Below are 15,729 nucleotides of genomic sequence, written 5' to 3'. Positions count from 1 at the left end.
CGCCCTAATGTGAAAAAACCCTATATAGCGCAGCAAGACTTTATTAAAGCTGTGCAGGAGGGGGTCATCCCCATTCCGTGGAGCTCAGTTCCACTCTGTTTTCTCAGGTAGCATCTGAACAACTGCAAAGAAGCCCCTGCACTTCACTAAGCCTCAGTAACCTCAGAGTGCTGGTGATTCTGCATTCACGGCGCCCTTGTGAAGAATACATGAACAAAATTGATGTAACAAAGCAAGTACAGAGCTTGGCACGGAGCAAGCCCTCAGAGACCCTTGAGTTTGCAGAATGAAGGAACACAATGTAATGTAACAGACACAGATCTTCGTGCACACCCTACCCTCAGTTCCCTGAGTTTGCAGCTAGGATATCTGGCTCTCAGGCCTCCTGACCCTAGTTAACAGCCTCAGCGGGGGTAGGAGGAGAGCTCAGTTGTGAATAGCTCCCTGGGTGTGAGGCTGGTAGCAAACTCAGGGGGCAGTAAGAACAGGAAGTTAAGTCTCCTCCAGCCCACAGGGCTCTCCTCTCTATGCCCTTGGGGAAGAGACTTCCTGTCAGCACTCCATCTTGCTCCTGTGGCCCTGAAAAGGTGGTTTGGGGACTGCTCTAGCCTTCTTCAACAACTCTCCTCGATCTGCCCCACACCCCAAGCTCCAGACTCGACAGATTCTCCTCAGGAAATTCCTGTGAGGACAGTGGTGACAGGACATTGGCTGCAGGCCACACCATGGGTGAGTTGGTCAGCGCAGGAGGCAGGAGGGAGTCTGGGCCCTTCCCCCAACCCCCAAATACCAGGAGACATCTTTAGATGGGAGGTTTTAAGGACCCAGGTGACTTTTCCACTCTCCTGAGGATGGGGGTTGGGTAGACCCTGAGACGCCTGTCATGTTTCCGCATGGAAAACCTCTCTTCCTGTGGTTTGGTCATAGCTGAGGCAAAATCTTCCCCCTGGTTGAGAAGAAAGAACTAAGTCAAGTGGTTCAGAGTTTGGGGAGTGGAGGGGGTCACCTGGGCTGGAGGTGTTGAAAATTAACATTCTTGGGATTCAAACTGGAGGTGGGGGAGGGGCTGGAAACCGACCCTTAACTTGAATCCTCACACCAGCCATTCAGGGTAGATTGTATCACCTCCACAGCAATTTCTAGAGCCTTGTTTTATGGCCCAGAATATGTTCTATTCTGGACTGTTCCACGTGTAGTTGTTATGTACAATGTTCTATGCCAATAAGGAAATCTTTTTACTCACATTGTTTAAATCTTATATATCTAAACAATTTTGGGTTTATGTGTTTTGTCTGTCACTTAATTAAAATGTCCCACTCTCACTGGGACATGCCTGTTTCTCTACTTCTGTCAGTTTTTGCTGCGTACATTTTGGCTTCTATGTTAAGAGGTGCACACGGATTGAGAGTTGATTTATTATTATTTTCCTCTGGAATTGAACATTTTATCAGTATGAAAGTTCTCTTTCCTAGAAATGTATTTGTCTTAAAGTATAATTTTTATCTTATTAATCTGGTTATACCAACATAGTATCTTTTGTTAATTCTGGAAATTTCTCAGATATGATCTCTTCAAATACTACTTCTTCACTATTCCTGTTCTTTCTTTCCAAGGATCCAATTAAACACGTCTTAATCACCATATCCCCTTTAGCTCCCTGCCCCCTCCTTTGGTATTCTCCATCATTTCATATCTCCAGGCTTCATTCTGGGTGTTTTCTTTAGACCAAGCTTTCATTTCTCTGAGTCAAAGTGGAGAATTTGCCTTTGACCCTTGAAGTATAACACCAAATATTCAGGGTAGGTTTTATTATTCCCCTAGAGCAGAGGAGGGAGGTAAGGTTAGGGATGTTAAGCAACTTGTCCTAGGTCACTCAGACTGAAAACAGCAGAGCAGGGGCTAGCATGACAGAATGGACCCTCTGCCCAAGGCCTTCCTCTGTGCTGGCTCTCTCCTGGGCTGTGAATGCCCCCTATCTCTCATATCCCAGGAAGTGGAGCCACAGTGAAGTCTTTCAACCTTTGTAGCACTGTGCTATAGCTGTATCTACATTATAAAAGTCAGTGTAATTATTTCACTAGCCATAGTTTTTTCACAGGACTTTTTCTGGAATCCAGACCATTGAAACATTGTTTCCAATTTCAGGGCACAGTCACCAAGTTAATTCTTTTCAAAGAAGAGCAAGACGCTGGAGTGTATTCCAAAGGACATATGTCGATTGGCCGGAACAAGTCAGGCCCAGCATTCATCCGTCATCACGCCAGGAGCAAGATGGAGACGTGGCAATGAGTGATGCCCACATGGGCCCTGGAGTAAGATAGTAAGTGACCACTCAGCATGGTGGCATGTACCAGCCAGTAGAATACATACCCTGTATGTAACTCTGTCATTCCTCCTCCTAAACCTGGTAGTGTAAAGGATGCTAGGACTAGATTAATGGTTTAGCAAACATTATTACAGCCTTGATATCAGTAGGGTCAGGTATTAGAAGACTTTTTTTGCATTCATGGACACCTTCTTTCTCTCCACATACCCACAGCACACCCTATGCCATCCCAAGCTACTATCAGAGAGGCAGTTGTCACAGAAGAGACCAAACCCATGGGAACATGGAGAGAGACAGAAAACCTCCACAAGAAGGAATGCAGGGGAACAGGCAGTATGGAACCTCCAGGAGCTGGTTCAAGGTCACAGTGAGTGTCCTGGCAAAATGCACATAATGTGCAGGAGACACAGGTTGGGTGGAGCTGTGCTGAGCTCCTGGAGACACTAGGTACTTTGCTGGGGCACAGAGAGTTGGTAACTTCTCCTTTTTCTTACTGGGTGTTAACATCCTCGATTGGTCTAAAGGTAGGTTGGGAGAAGTAATAAAAAGGGAACAGGCTGAAGGCAAGGAGAATGGGAAGTTTGTCTAAAGGCAAAGGTGGGAACTGCTCACAAGGAGATGGAGAAACTCCCACAGCATGGCTCAGTTTGACTCAAACATAGGGGTTGGAATAGGGGACAGGCATAGGGTCGAGTCTCTGGAGTCCTTGTTGGAGGGGCAGGCAGGATCTGCATTAGGTAGAATCTTCTGAAACCTTACAAAAGGAAGAGCATGCTAAAGATCCTAAGTTGAATATTTGGAGGAAAATATTTGAATGTTACTAAAAGGTGGTTAGCAGACCTGTTATCTGGTACAAAAGTTAACAATAATGGACATTGGCCTATGTTTAGAAATTATTTTAAAGCTTGGTAAAAGATCAGAAAGGAACACATGGTTGAGTCTCTATTTAAGCTTTATTTCCATCATGTCACTCTCTGCTCCCATCCTTTCTTTTGATCCTAGATTCCATTTGGCATAAAATATGATGAGAAGTGGCTGCTGGATTTGATCCAGAGCCAATGCAGTGTCCCCTTCAACCCGATTGAGGTAAGAGAGGACAAGGAGGCGGCTGGGTGGGCACAGGGCAGGTGGAGGGGCCAGGCTGAGCAGGGAGTCTGGCCTCATACTGTATTTCTCTTGCCCCTCTCTCTCATTGAAGTTTCACTATGAGAAAATGCAGGCCCAGTTCTTTGTGGAGAATGCCAGCATTGCCTTAGAGTTGAAGAAAGTCAGTGGCAAGATTCGGGATGAAGAAAACGAAACTGTGCGTGTCAGAGCATGGCCAGGGCTAGCTAGGAGCAGGAGGGCCGGCTGGGTGGTGGGTCTTGCTTAATCTTGGGTTTCAGTTTTCCTGGTAGTTACCCAAACTCTCTTGTCTTCTCTGCAGATATCCATCTTTGTCAGCCCCTCTGCCGTACCCCCCTCTGTGCAGAAGGAGCTGAAGTCAGAAATGGTGAAACTGCCAAACGTAATGCAGACTCAAGACATGACGTGCACCCACACCCAGATCCACTGCGTGCTCCCTCACTGATTACCTGGCTTCCACCTCAGCCTCAGTCACTAACCCCTGATTCTGTCTGTGCAGGTGGCCAAGAACAACGGATATGAAGTCCCTGAGCAAGGTCTTGTCCTCCGGAGAGTCCACTCAGACCCAAGTATGACTGACCGCAGTAATTCTAGGGCAGGTGTGGGCAGAGGGAGGGTTAGAGGGCAACTGAGGGACGTGTTGCAGCTGGGGCTGCTCCAGCCGGGCTCCTCTCATCCTTCTGATTCCCTCCTCTTGTCCTCCTGAAGACATTATGACCCATAATATTGAAATGGGGCCAAATCTTAGAAACGGCATGACTGCCTCCCTGCAGATCCATGAAGAGAACAGGCCCAAGGTGAGGCCTTAGATCCAATGCTGAGGGGGAGGGTGGGACAGATGGGGTGGAGGGCACATTTGTCCCAGATATCACCTCTTGGACCTTCAGTCTAACTCTTCCCTCGTCACAGCTTTTGTCCTTCAACTCGAGCTACAACATACCCAGCCTGCTGGTTGGCCTGCCCGACGTCATGCAGAAGGCCCCCAACATCAGGAGCCTGAGCCTCTCCAAAAATGAGGTGAGAAGCGATAGCCAGAGCACTGTTTAAAGGGAAGGTGGTAGGGCTCATTAGGGTGATGACAAGAGTTAGGCAAGGCCATCTGAGGGAGAGGGTGGATCTGGGGTGCAATGTCCTCCTGGCTCTCTCCCTGATTCATGTTCCCTGGTCATAATTACAGGCGAAGTCTGAAGGGGAGTTGGACAAGGTGAAAGAGCTGGAGCCAGAAGAGATGTTTGCAGACAGAAACCCTCTGTGTACCACCTTCCCAGATACGTCCACCAACATAAAGTCAGTTGTGCCCTCTGTTGCCCCCTGGCTGTCTGAGCTGCCCTGACAATGCCCATCTGCAGGAGGCTGCAGCCCCAGACCTCTGGGAGGACCACGTGCCCTGTCCTCACCTCTCTCTCTGTCACCTGTGCTTAGAGGTCTCCCTGCCTTCCTCTGGCCTGCTCACTGCTCCCCTAGCCTGGGGCCTGTTTCCTGCCTCTCTGCACCCAGCCTTCTCTGGCATGGCCTCCCCTAAATGTGCTCCAGGCAGCAGGGCTCTCCCTCTCCTGGGCCAGGGGTATCCAGACTGTGACCTACTCCCTCACTGGGGCTGCCTGGAGCCAGATCCTGGTCCCTGGACTTTGAAGGCTCCTCCCGACCAGGGCCTCCTCTGAGACAGGCCTTCCTGCCTCTGAGCTCAGATGGGGCTTCCCACCCTCTACTATGATGGACCCTCTCTCCGTGGCTTGAAAAGGGTGCCCCAACCTGCCCCAGTGCAATGTCTTATCTTGACATCTGTTTTGCTGGCCCAATGAAAAAGCTGGGCCCTCCTGGGGGAGAAAGCTGGGTTTCCTGAGTCAAGGGTCAGAAGCGGCTTATCTCCAGTGAGCAGAGGGCATCCTGAGGTGGGTCCTCAGTGTGGAAGACAGGGGACAAAGGTAGATGAGGAGACAGGGGGACTGTTCTCTCAGGGGTACTACCCCCTCCCTCCACCACATCATGGCATCCTGCCTGGTCCTTCAGGGGAGCACTGGGTATACCAAGATGGTCTGATTCTTCAGACAAGGGACCAAGTAAGACAGACAGAGCACTGGACACCATGTGAGTTAGCAGATGAACAGGGCGGCAGCAGGGTAGCCATTTCCCCTTTCTTTCCCCTTTCTCCCTAATCCCCAGCACCCACAGTAAGCTTCTTCCCCTTGCCTTTCCTTGGCTTTCTCTTTCTCTTTAGTCTCCACCCCACTAGGTCTCCCCTCCCTACCTGTACTCCCTTTCTATCCTCACTCCTTCCCTGCCTCCTGAGCCTGCCTCACCCATCTTCCCCCCAGCATCCGGGGCCATCCCTGGGTATATCCTGGCCTTGTCCAGGGCCAGGCCTGGCAGAGCACTGGACACCTGGTGAGGGATCAGAGCCCTGGTCCCCACACCATTCCTTCCTCCTCCCTCCGGAGCCTTCCCTGGCAACTTGGAGGGAGATAAGTGAGGCAGGGAGGGGAAGGAATCCCTGGAGCCTGGGCTCCACAAGCTGCTTCTGTGTCACTGGAGAAGGGGGTCAGGGCCCTCCTGTTGGAGCTTCCCAGGAGGAAGTAGAGGGGGAGAGGCGTATGGGGAGAGTACCCACTAGCTCTCTCTGAGTGAGTCCATGGGGGAGGTGCCCAGGGTCCAGGAGGGGTGGTGGCACTGGAGTATAGGTGGGACACACCTGGATGTATTCCTATGTAAGTGTGCTTGCCTCCATGAGGCAGGACAGCTGTGTCATTACTTGCTTTTCTGTGTTGTCTTATATTTGACAGCTCCATCCTGGAAATGTTCCCCAAGTTATTAAGCCTCGTAAGTGTCTTCCTTTATCCTTGACTCCTCTAGCTAGTACAGACAACACTCACAACCTGCTCTGAGTTCCTTAGATCTTGACCTGGTTAGATTTTTGGATCTGACCCCTAATCTTCATGTGGGACTGACCCATGAGGGAACCTGATAAAGTCTATGGATCTTCTCTGCAGTTCTCTACTAGCTTCTGGGACCCCCTGGTGAAGACCCCATGATGGTCTTGCCCATGGAATTTCCAAGGCCCTTCTACCCTGACCTCTGACTGCCCATCTCTGGGCCCATCCTTTTCCTTGACCATTCAGTGCAGCCCCCTGGTCTGCACTGCTGACTTCCTTTTCCCTCCTCCAGGATGGCCACGAGGTACACCCACCAATTATCTTTGGCACGGAAGCCTACAAGAAGTTACCAGCTTGCAAGGTGAGGAGGCGGGATCAAGCAGGTGTGGAGGTGGGTGGGTGAAGAGAGGATAACAGCCATGGTCCTGAGAACCCTTTTGGTTCCAGGGGAGCGTCTTTGGGTCTGAGACACTGAAGAATTTAGTCTTGCAATTCTTGCAGCAGTAAGTACCCCTGGGACCCCAAGGCAGGGAGGGATGGGATGGGCCAGGTCACCCAGACACAGGCCTGCTCAAGGGGAGCTTTCAAGTCCACTTAGGGGCCAGGACCACAGACAGCCTGTCCCCTTTACTTCTCCACAGCTATTACTGGATCTATGACTATGGGGATCGGCGGGGTCTCCTAGATGCTTACCACAATGAGGCCTGCTTCTCGCTGGCCATTCCCTTCAACCCTGATGACCTAGTTCCGTGAGTATCACAGACCCAGTGACAGCCATGGACTCTGTGACTCCCCATCAGACACTGGTCAGTCAGCCACCTCGTGTTCCTCTTGTTCTCCTAGAAACAGCTTAGAAAAATACTCCAAGGGGAGCAGGAATATGAGGAAGCTCAAGGACCCCGGTGAGTGTGTGAGGGGAAACATGGGTAGGACAGGAGGTGTGAAGGAGTCAGTCGTAGGGCCAGGTGAGTGAGGCAGCCCCTGACCTTCTCTTCTCCTCCCCTCACAGCCCTGCGGGTTCAGTTGCTGAAACACACAAAACGTGATATTGTTGAATCCCTCAGTGTGTTGCCCAAAACCCAGCATGACGTCAGCTCCTTGGTGGTGGACATGTGTGTCCAGACGGTGAGCACCTCCTTCCTCTCTGATGCTGGCCGAGAGGGCCGAGGTGGGTAGGAGGTTTAGGGGAATCCTGAGAGCCTTAGCTGTTTTACTCTTTCAGGAAATGATCCTCTGCTTTTCTGTCAGCGGGGTGTTCAAGGAGGGTAAGTGTCTGCAGAATCCCTTCCCCTGTCCCCTAATGCTCCCTTCCCCTGACTGGCTCCCTCTCAGAACTCTCCAGTCTTCCCTGATACCTTCCCTTCCTATACCCTCTGTGCTCCCCAGCTCCCACCCTGCCCCCCACCCACCCTGGTCTGACTTATACCTATAACTGTCTACCCCAGCACAGCCCAGTGGTAAGGGACACAGGCTGTGGAGTTTGATGGCTCTCATCCCAGTCCCTCACTCTGACACCTTGGGACACTTCCTTACCTCTCAGTCTCCTCATTTGTAAAATGGGGCTAGTAATTTAATACCCATCTCTTGGGCTGCTGTGAAAAACAAGTCAAATAAACTTGTGAAGAGTGTGTCACAGGGCCTGACACTGAGTAGGGCCCTATCACTGGGAGGTGTTTGTTCCTGCGGTTGCCCTCCCCATTGCCGACACCCCCTTCTGACTCCCAGTAGACAGTTGTCCCTGTCTGGCCCCCTTCAGGGTGCCACAGGAGTTTCAGGTAAGACCATGACTGGGGAAAGGTGCTGGTGAATATATAAAGCATGGGCAGCTCTGAGTGGAATTTTTGTTTGTTTTCCTTGAAGTGGAAGGAATGTCTCAGGCTCATGTCCGTGCCTTCACCCGGATCTTCATCGCTACTCCTTCCAGCAACTTCAGGTAACTGCTGTGTTGTGGGTACCACTTGGGAACACCCATCCCAGCCTGGGGCCAGTGGTGTAGTAATGTGACGGTGCATTCCTCAAGGTTTCCCCAATATTGCAGAATTCCAAAAAGTAGATCCCAGGAGCAGCTGAGCCCAGTGGTTAAGAGCGTAGGCTCTGACGCTAGAATAGAGGGTTCTCACCCTGACCTCAGCATTCACTAGCAGTATGACTTTGGTGAACTTGCACAACTTCTCTGTGACTCAGTGTCCTCCTCTGAATATGGGGATTAGAGTATCCACCTCCTCAGGCTGCTGTAAAGGGTAAAGTCAGATTTGAAACATTCCCTGGGTTGGGAGTAACCTATGAATCTAGTGCAGCTGGGAGTTACTTCTCCAAAGGCAGGTTCTGTGGGAAGGGAAAGGGTACCAGCCAAGGAATCTGCGAGGCAGGCAGAGCAGGGGACGGAAGGAAAGTGGTTGCTGAGTGGGAACAGGATCCTTTTTGGGGATGTGGGATTGTCTGTCTGTCCAACTGTCTGAGGGCCCATTCTTCCTCCAGCCTACGCATCTTAAACGACCAGCTGTGTGTGAGGGACGACACCCACATAGAGACCCAAGGTGCCTTCTACACCCCAGTGCCCACACCTCCTCCGGCTCCCTACCCACCCTCTCCCAGAAGCAGAAGGAAATGGTACCAGCATTCACTGCCCAGTCTGGGATGAACCTTGAGTGGCCTCGGAAGTGAGTGCTTGGAGTGGGTGGGGATGGGGTGAGCTGGGAGGAGGTAGGAAGTGAATGATGGGAACTCACAGGTAATCTTTTTGCTTCTTTACTTCACTCATTGTCACAAGGAACGTCTTTTCTTCTCGGTACATATTACACCACCTAGTTGGCTGAACGGGTACACAGCACTTTCTGAATTCCATGGACCCTGTTCCTTTACTGACAGGCACTGAGGTTTCCAGGTGTTCTCCCCCTTACACCCTGCGCAACAGTGCTCAGTTGCTCAGTCTGCTGCTTATGTCACAGCAACCATGGAGGCATGTTTCTGACACACAGAATAGAATGTGGCCTTGTGTGGTCAGTGTCTCCAGTTTGTCCCTGATGGGTGTCGCCCATCCCTACTCCATGCCAGTTGCCTTCATGACAACAACTGGGACTACACCGGAGCCTCAGAGATTTTTGCTCCATCCAGTGTGAGGTCTGAGAATTCAGGCCAAGTCAGCAGAGGCCGGGTGGCCTGGGGATGACACTCAGGGCTTCTGGCTCTGATGATGCCTCACCTCCTCTCTTCCCTCCCTCCAGCCTGTGATCAAGGTCCCAGAAGGTGCCTTCATGAAGTGATCCATGGTCCTGACAACGAAGACTCCAAAGGAGCCAAGGCTCCTCATCATCTTCATCACCCTTGTTGTTCTCCCTCTTTTCTCTGGCCTGTGACTGAGGTGAGAGGCCCGGCGTGGCCCAGGAAGACAAAGCTGACCTCGCGGGGCTGACATTCGTTCACCGAAAGGGCCATTGTTCTGTGTAATTGTCACCTCCAGTTTCTCTGTTTCTTTTAGAAATAAAGAATGAGGTTGCATGTTATGTCAAATCCCTTCGGTATCCATTCGAAACACGCATTATCATCACTGTCCTGCAGAGGGGGAAGGGAAGATCCCAGAGGTTAAGGGACTTTCTGGGAAACTACAGAGAAGAGACTCAAATCCTGGACCGCCATAAAGCCCACACAGTGACTTCAGGGATGGGGCCCTCTCTAACCCTGATAAACCTGGGGTGGTTTAGTCAGCTATTAATCACTTATTTTTATACAGAGAACAGTACTGCTTTCTTAGCCATATGAAGTTATTCAAATTTAAAAACAACTGTTTGGGAAAAACAGCATTAAAGAGCACATGAAATGCTGGGAAGAAAAACATGTTCACACATATGACTGACATGGCATTAATGTCCTTGATATATAAGGAAACCAGTAGGGAGATAGGAAAATGGTATCAATCTAGAATTCTTATTAAAACAGAAGTTAGCTCATTTATATGAGGCAGGCCCTTCAGGGTCAGTTCTGGAAGGGGTCCTCTGTGGACCCTCCCCTGAGGCCCAGGAGCAATGGGGAAGGAGGGCTTCGGTGGAGGGGCAGCCCTGCTGCCCTGGATGGGAAGGGAGCTGGTAAAGCGCAGCCCTTCAGGCCTGTACTTCCTGGGCAGCCCCCAACCTGCTGCTGTCTGCAGCTGAGAGCCAGCAATGCTCTTGGTTAGAACCATCCTGGGGTCCTGAAGGGCCCAGCACAGGGCAGGCACCCAGAGAGGGCCCAGTACTTCTCTGCCCACTGCACCCCTATTGTCTCTCTTCACCCCCTCCATCTCCCACCCTCACCTGGTGCTCCCTCCTAACTCAGGGCTCTGGTGGGACTGGCAGACCACAAGGGCTACCGTCCTATCATCCTCGCACAGGTGACTCTGCTCCTTGCACCAGCCGAAATGAAACACCTGTCATTTTGAGTGGTACTTGCTGTCTTTCCCCCGCAGACTCCAGTCCCACAGACACCCAGAGATACTCCAAGAGACAGACTGACAGACAGGAGCATGTGGGGACTCAGAGCTTGGTGAAAGGTCCTCAGAGATCAGCCATTCAGGGCCTTAGTTGCCACACATTTCTCACGCCAGGCTTCCCTTCTCCCCAGTGCCTCACACCTCCATTGTAATCCCTGCGTTTCTCTCCACAACAGCACACACATACCCAATCAAAGCTGGGCTGGTTTGAGGCCCCAGGAAAAGACTCAGGGTGGGTGTTGCAAAGACAGCCTCTGGGGCCCAGCCTGGCTCTGATGCCTTTTGGCTTAGGGAATGTCTTAGTTTCCGAGGAGCGTCTGGTGGATTCCAACTGCCAACCTTTTGGTTAGCCTTCTTTCCACCACTTGATATCTTTCCTATGTTGGGTCTTCTGACCCATGAACATGGCATGTCTTTCCACTTATTTACATCTTCTTTTATTTCTTTCATTACGGTTTTGTAGTTTCAGCATAAAAGTCATGTACACGTTTTATAAAATTTACACTCAAGTACCCCAGTTTTTGAGTGATTTTAATTTCAGTGTCCACATGTTCATTGCTAACATATAGAAACAAAATTGATTTTTCTGCTTATCTTAAATCCTGCTACCTTGTTGAACTCACTTGTTCTCTTTTTGTAGATTCCTTGGGATTTTCTACAAAGACAATCATGTCATCTGCAAATAGGGAGAGCTATATTTCTTCCTTTCTGGTCTGTATGCTCTTCGCCTTCAGTCTGACACTGTTAAGTATAATGTTAGCTGTAAGTTTTTGTAGATGCTCTTTATCAGGTTGGGGACATTCATCTCTATTCCGCAAAACCAATAGTGCTAATAAATGAGTTCATCAAGATGAAGGATAAAATATTAATATTCAAAAATCAGTTGTATTCCTATACAGTATCAATGAACAATCTGAAAATGAAATTAAGGAGACAATTCCACTTACAATAGCATCAAAAAGAATAAAGTACTCAGGAATAAATTTAACTTGCACACAGAAAACAACAAAACATCATTGAGTGAAACGAAAGAAGACCTAAATAAATGGAAAGATATCCAAGTTCCTAAACTTAATATTGTTAAGATGACCAAAACCAAACCCACTGTCATCAAGTCCAACTTTTAGTGACCCTATAGGACAGATTTGGGGTTATAGCACAGAGTAGAGCTGCCCCATAGGGTTTCCAAGGAGTGGCCGGTGGATTCGAACCCCTGACCTTCTGGTTAGCAGCCAAGCTCTTAACCATTGCACCACCACAGTACTCCTCAAATTGAAATACAGATTCAACACAATCTCCATCAAAATCCCAGCTGCCTCTTTTGCAGAAATGACAAGCTGATCTTTAAATTCATGTGGAAATACAACAGACCCAGACTTGCCAAAACAATCTTGAAAATGTAGAACACATTTGAATGACTCATACTTCCAGATTTCAATATTTACTGCTGTAGTGAGTTAAAGGGAGTTTGGGGTATCAAGGACAAAAAAATATGACCACAAAATGGCAGGGTTCCATAACAAGCTATTTATTGAGGCAGTGGGTTTGGTTTTTTTTTTTTTTTTTTTTTGGTTTTATGTGTTGATAAAGGAGGTCTGGTGGAGCAATCGTTAAGTGCTTGGTAGCCAACTGAAAGTTTAGCAATTCAAACTCACCAACTATTCCACAGGAAAAGAGATCTGGTGATCTGCTGTTGTAAAGATTTCAGCCTAGGAAACCCTATGGGCCAGTATGGTTCTGTCCAACAGGGTTACTATGAGTCATAATCAACCTGGCGCCACACAGCAACAACATGTGTTGACAACCAAAATGTTGGCAGTTTGAATCCACCCAGAACCCCTCTGAAAAAAGGCTTGGCAATCTACTTCTGAAAGGTCACAGCCATTGAGAACGATATGGCACGCAGTTCTACTCTAAGACACATGGGATTGCCATGAGTCAGAATAGACAGCAACTGTTTTTTTTTTAATGTATTGACAGTTCACTTGGGTTGGGGGAGTGGTTCGATCCCTTGAAGCAGGAGACCTTTCACAGGCAAGCAGTACAAATAGTCACAGGAAGGGAAAGAGAGAAAGGGAACTCCTGGGAGAGAGCAGGAATATGGAGACGGATGGCACTTACTGTATATGCCTAGGAGATGTTCCTCAAGAAGCAAAGTAGAGGGTCTGTGTCAGAGAGCTAAGAAGGGCAGCAGCAACTCTGCATCTTAATAACTACAGGGTTTATCTTATCTATGGCTAGCAAATGTTGGTTGCAATTTTGTGGGGTATGCAAAGTAAAAAAATTAAAAAAGCACCCCATTGCCGTTGAGTCGATTCCAACTCATAGTGACCGTATAGGACAGAACAGAACTGCCCTATAAGGTTTTCAAGGAGTGGCTGGTGGATTCAAACTGTTGACCTTTTGGTTAACAGCCAAACTCTTAAGCATTGTGCCACCACAGTGCAAAGTACGCAGGCTTGAAGTGGCCAAAAATCTTCCTGTTTGAACTATTTTAAAACAAATAGATGTGTAAAAATTTGAGTTTGGCGCCAGCAGGGTTTTTGGGCTAATGGGTCTCAGCGTGCTATGAAGAAATAAACAACCTGGGACCAATATACAGAGGCCATCTTTGGCTCCTATAAGAACTAGAAAGTTAAGGACACTGGCATGAGGATAGGCATGCAGATCAATTTAATAGAATCTAGAGCCCAGAAAAAAAAACCCTCACATTTATGGTCAATTGATTTTTTTATAAGGGTGCCAAGACAGTTAAATGGGAGCAAATAGCCTTTCAACAAATGTTGCTGGAACAACTGGCTATCCAGATACTAAAAAATAAATTTGGATTTCTACTTCACACCACACACAAAAATAAACTCAAAGTGAATCATAGACCAAAATGTAAGAGCTAAAATACAAAACTCTTAGTAAAAAACTAGGCATAAATCTTCATGACCTTGGATTAGAGAATGATTTTATAGGTATGACACCAAATCACAAACAACAAAAGAGAAACATAGATAAATTGGACTTGATCAAAATTAAAAACATTTGTGCTTCAAAGGATACCATCAAGAAAGTGACAAGACAGCCCACAGCTTGGGGGAAAATCTTTGCAAATCATATATCTCATACAGGATTTGTATCTAGAATATATAATGAACTATTACAACTAATGAGGAGCCCTGGTGGCAAAATGGTTAAGCACTCAACTGCTAACCAAAAGGTTGGTGGTTCAAATGCACCCAGCAGCTTCCCCAAAGAAAGACCTGGCAATATGCTTCTGTAAAGATTACACCCAAGAAAACTCCATGGGGCAGTTCTACTCTGTCATATGGTGTCACTATGAGTTGGAATTGAGTCAATAACAACAACATAATAATAACGACAAATAATCCAATTAAAAAATGGGCAAAGAATTTGAACAGATAGTGTTGCAAAGATATACAAATGACCAATAATCACATGAAAAGATGCTCAATATTATCAGCCATCAGGGAAATGCAAATCAAAACCACAAGGAGAGAACACTTCACTCCCACTAGGGTGGCTATAAAAAAAAAGATGGACAGTAAAAAGTGTTGGTGAAGAAACAAGGACTCTCATACCTTGCTGTTGGGAAAGTAAAATGGTACAACTGCTGTGAAAAATGTTTGGCAGTTTCTCAAATAGTTAATTACAGAGTTACCATATGATCCAACAATTCCACTCCTAAGTATATACCCAAATATATGAAAACATATTTTCACACAAAAACTTGTACACAAATGTTCATAGCAGCATTATTCATGCTAGCCATAAAGTGGACACAATCCAAATGTGCAACAATTGATGAATGTATATATAAAATATGGAATATTCATACAATGGAATATTATTTGGCATTAAAAAAGATATGAAGTACTGATACATGCTACGACATGGATGAACCTTGAACACATGCTAAGCAAAAGAAGTCAGTCACAAAGAACTGCATATTGTATGACTCCATTTATAGGAAATGTTCAGAGCAGACAAATCTTTAGAGACAGAATGCAGATTAGTGGTTGCCTACTGATGGGGGAAGGGGGTTGGGGCTGACACCTAAGGGAAGTGGAGTTCCTTTTTTGATGTAATGAAAATGTTATAAAATTGTGGTGGTGGGTGCACAACTTTGTAAATATAGTAAAAGCTATTGAATGTACACTTTAAATGGGTAAATTTTATGTTATGTGAATTATATCTCAACAAAGCTGTGAAAAAAAGGGCATCTCAACAAAGCTGTGAAAAAAGGCATAATAGAAGCTAGAAATGAGCAGTTCTAGCTTATGTCTAATAAGAGTGTTAGAAGGAGAGAATGGAAAGAATGGGGCAAAAGCTAACATTTGAAGACATAATGGCTGAGATTTCCCCCAAAGTGAAAAAATGTATGAATGCTCATTCTGAAGACTCATGTGCAGTTCTGAGCAGAATAAATTAAAAAAAAATCATACTTTGACACATCCTGGTCAAACTGCAAAATATAAAAGACAAAGAGAATCTCCTGACAGATCAGCAGCCAGAGAGAAGATAGAGTGCCTATCAAGTAATGAAACTACACTGGCTTCAGTTAGCCACAATACATGGTGGAAGGCAATGGTATAGTATCTTTAAAATGCTAAAAGAAAAAAAAAACTATGAAATTGAATTTACATACTTAGGGTGAAATTAAGGTATTTTCAATAACAGAAAAAGTTTACCACTGCTGAAGCCAACAATCAACACCCATGGATGCAGCCATCAAGAAATCAAATGACATATTGCATTGGGCAAATCTGCTGCAGAAGACCTCTTTAAAATGTTAAAAAGCTAAGATGTCACTTTAATGACCCAAGCCATGGTATTTTCAATCACCTCAAATGCATGCGAAAGCTGGACAATGAAAAAGGAAAACTGAAAAAGAATTGATGCATTTGAATTGTGGTACTGGCAAAGAATACTGA

At 47.1% G+C, this 15,729-nt stretch overlaps 1 protein-coding gene across 1 annotated transcript; it reads left to right on the top strand.

Moving 5' to 3' along the window:
• Window positions 1–725: 725 nt before the first annotated feature.
• Window positions 726–9,490, top strand: LOC126068708 (nuclear RNA export factor 3-like). The gene is made up of 20 exons (XM_049871446.1): window positions 726–729; window positions 2,146–2,320; window positions 2,540–2,693; window positions 3,329–3,412; window positions 3,525–3,629; window positions 3,753–3,833; window positions 3,951–4,020; window positions 4,160–4,248; window positions 4,361–4,468; window positions 4,629–4,738; window positions 6,232–6,268; window positions 6,614–6,682; window positions 6,769–6,824; window positions 6,963–7,070; window positions 7,165–7,223; window positions 7,331–7,446; window positions 7,544–7,586; window positions 8,182–8,254; window positions 8,800–8,931; window positions 9,376–9,490. The coding sequence occupies exons 1-20, from the start codon at window positions 726–728 to the stop codon at window positions 9,488–9,490; spliced, it is 1,788 nt and encodes a 595-aa protein (XP_049727403.1).
• The last annotated feature ends 6,239 nt before the right edge of the window (window positions 9,491–15,729 follow it).

Source organism: Elephas maximus, chromosome X, assembly GCF_024166365.1.
Source record: "Elephas maximus indicus isolate mEleMax1 chromosome X, mEleMax1 primary haplotype, whole genome shotgun sequence".
NCBI classification, from domain to species: Eukaryota; Metazoa; Chordata; class Mammalia; order Proboscidea; family Elephantidae; genus Elephas; species Elephas maximus.
The sequence above is the reverse complement of the archived record's forward strand: the minus strand, read 5'-3'. Positions and strand labels throughout refer to the sequence as shown.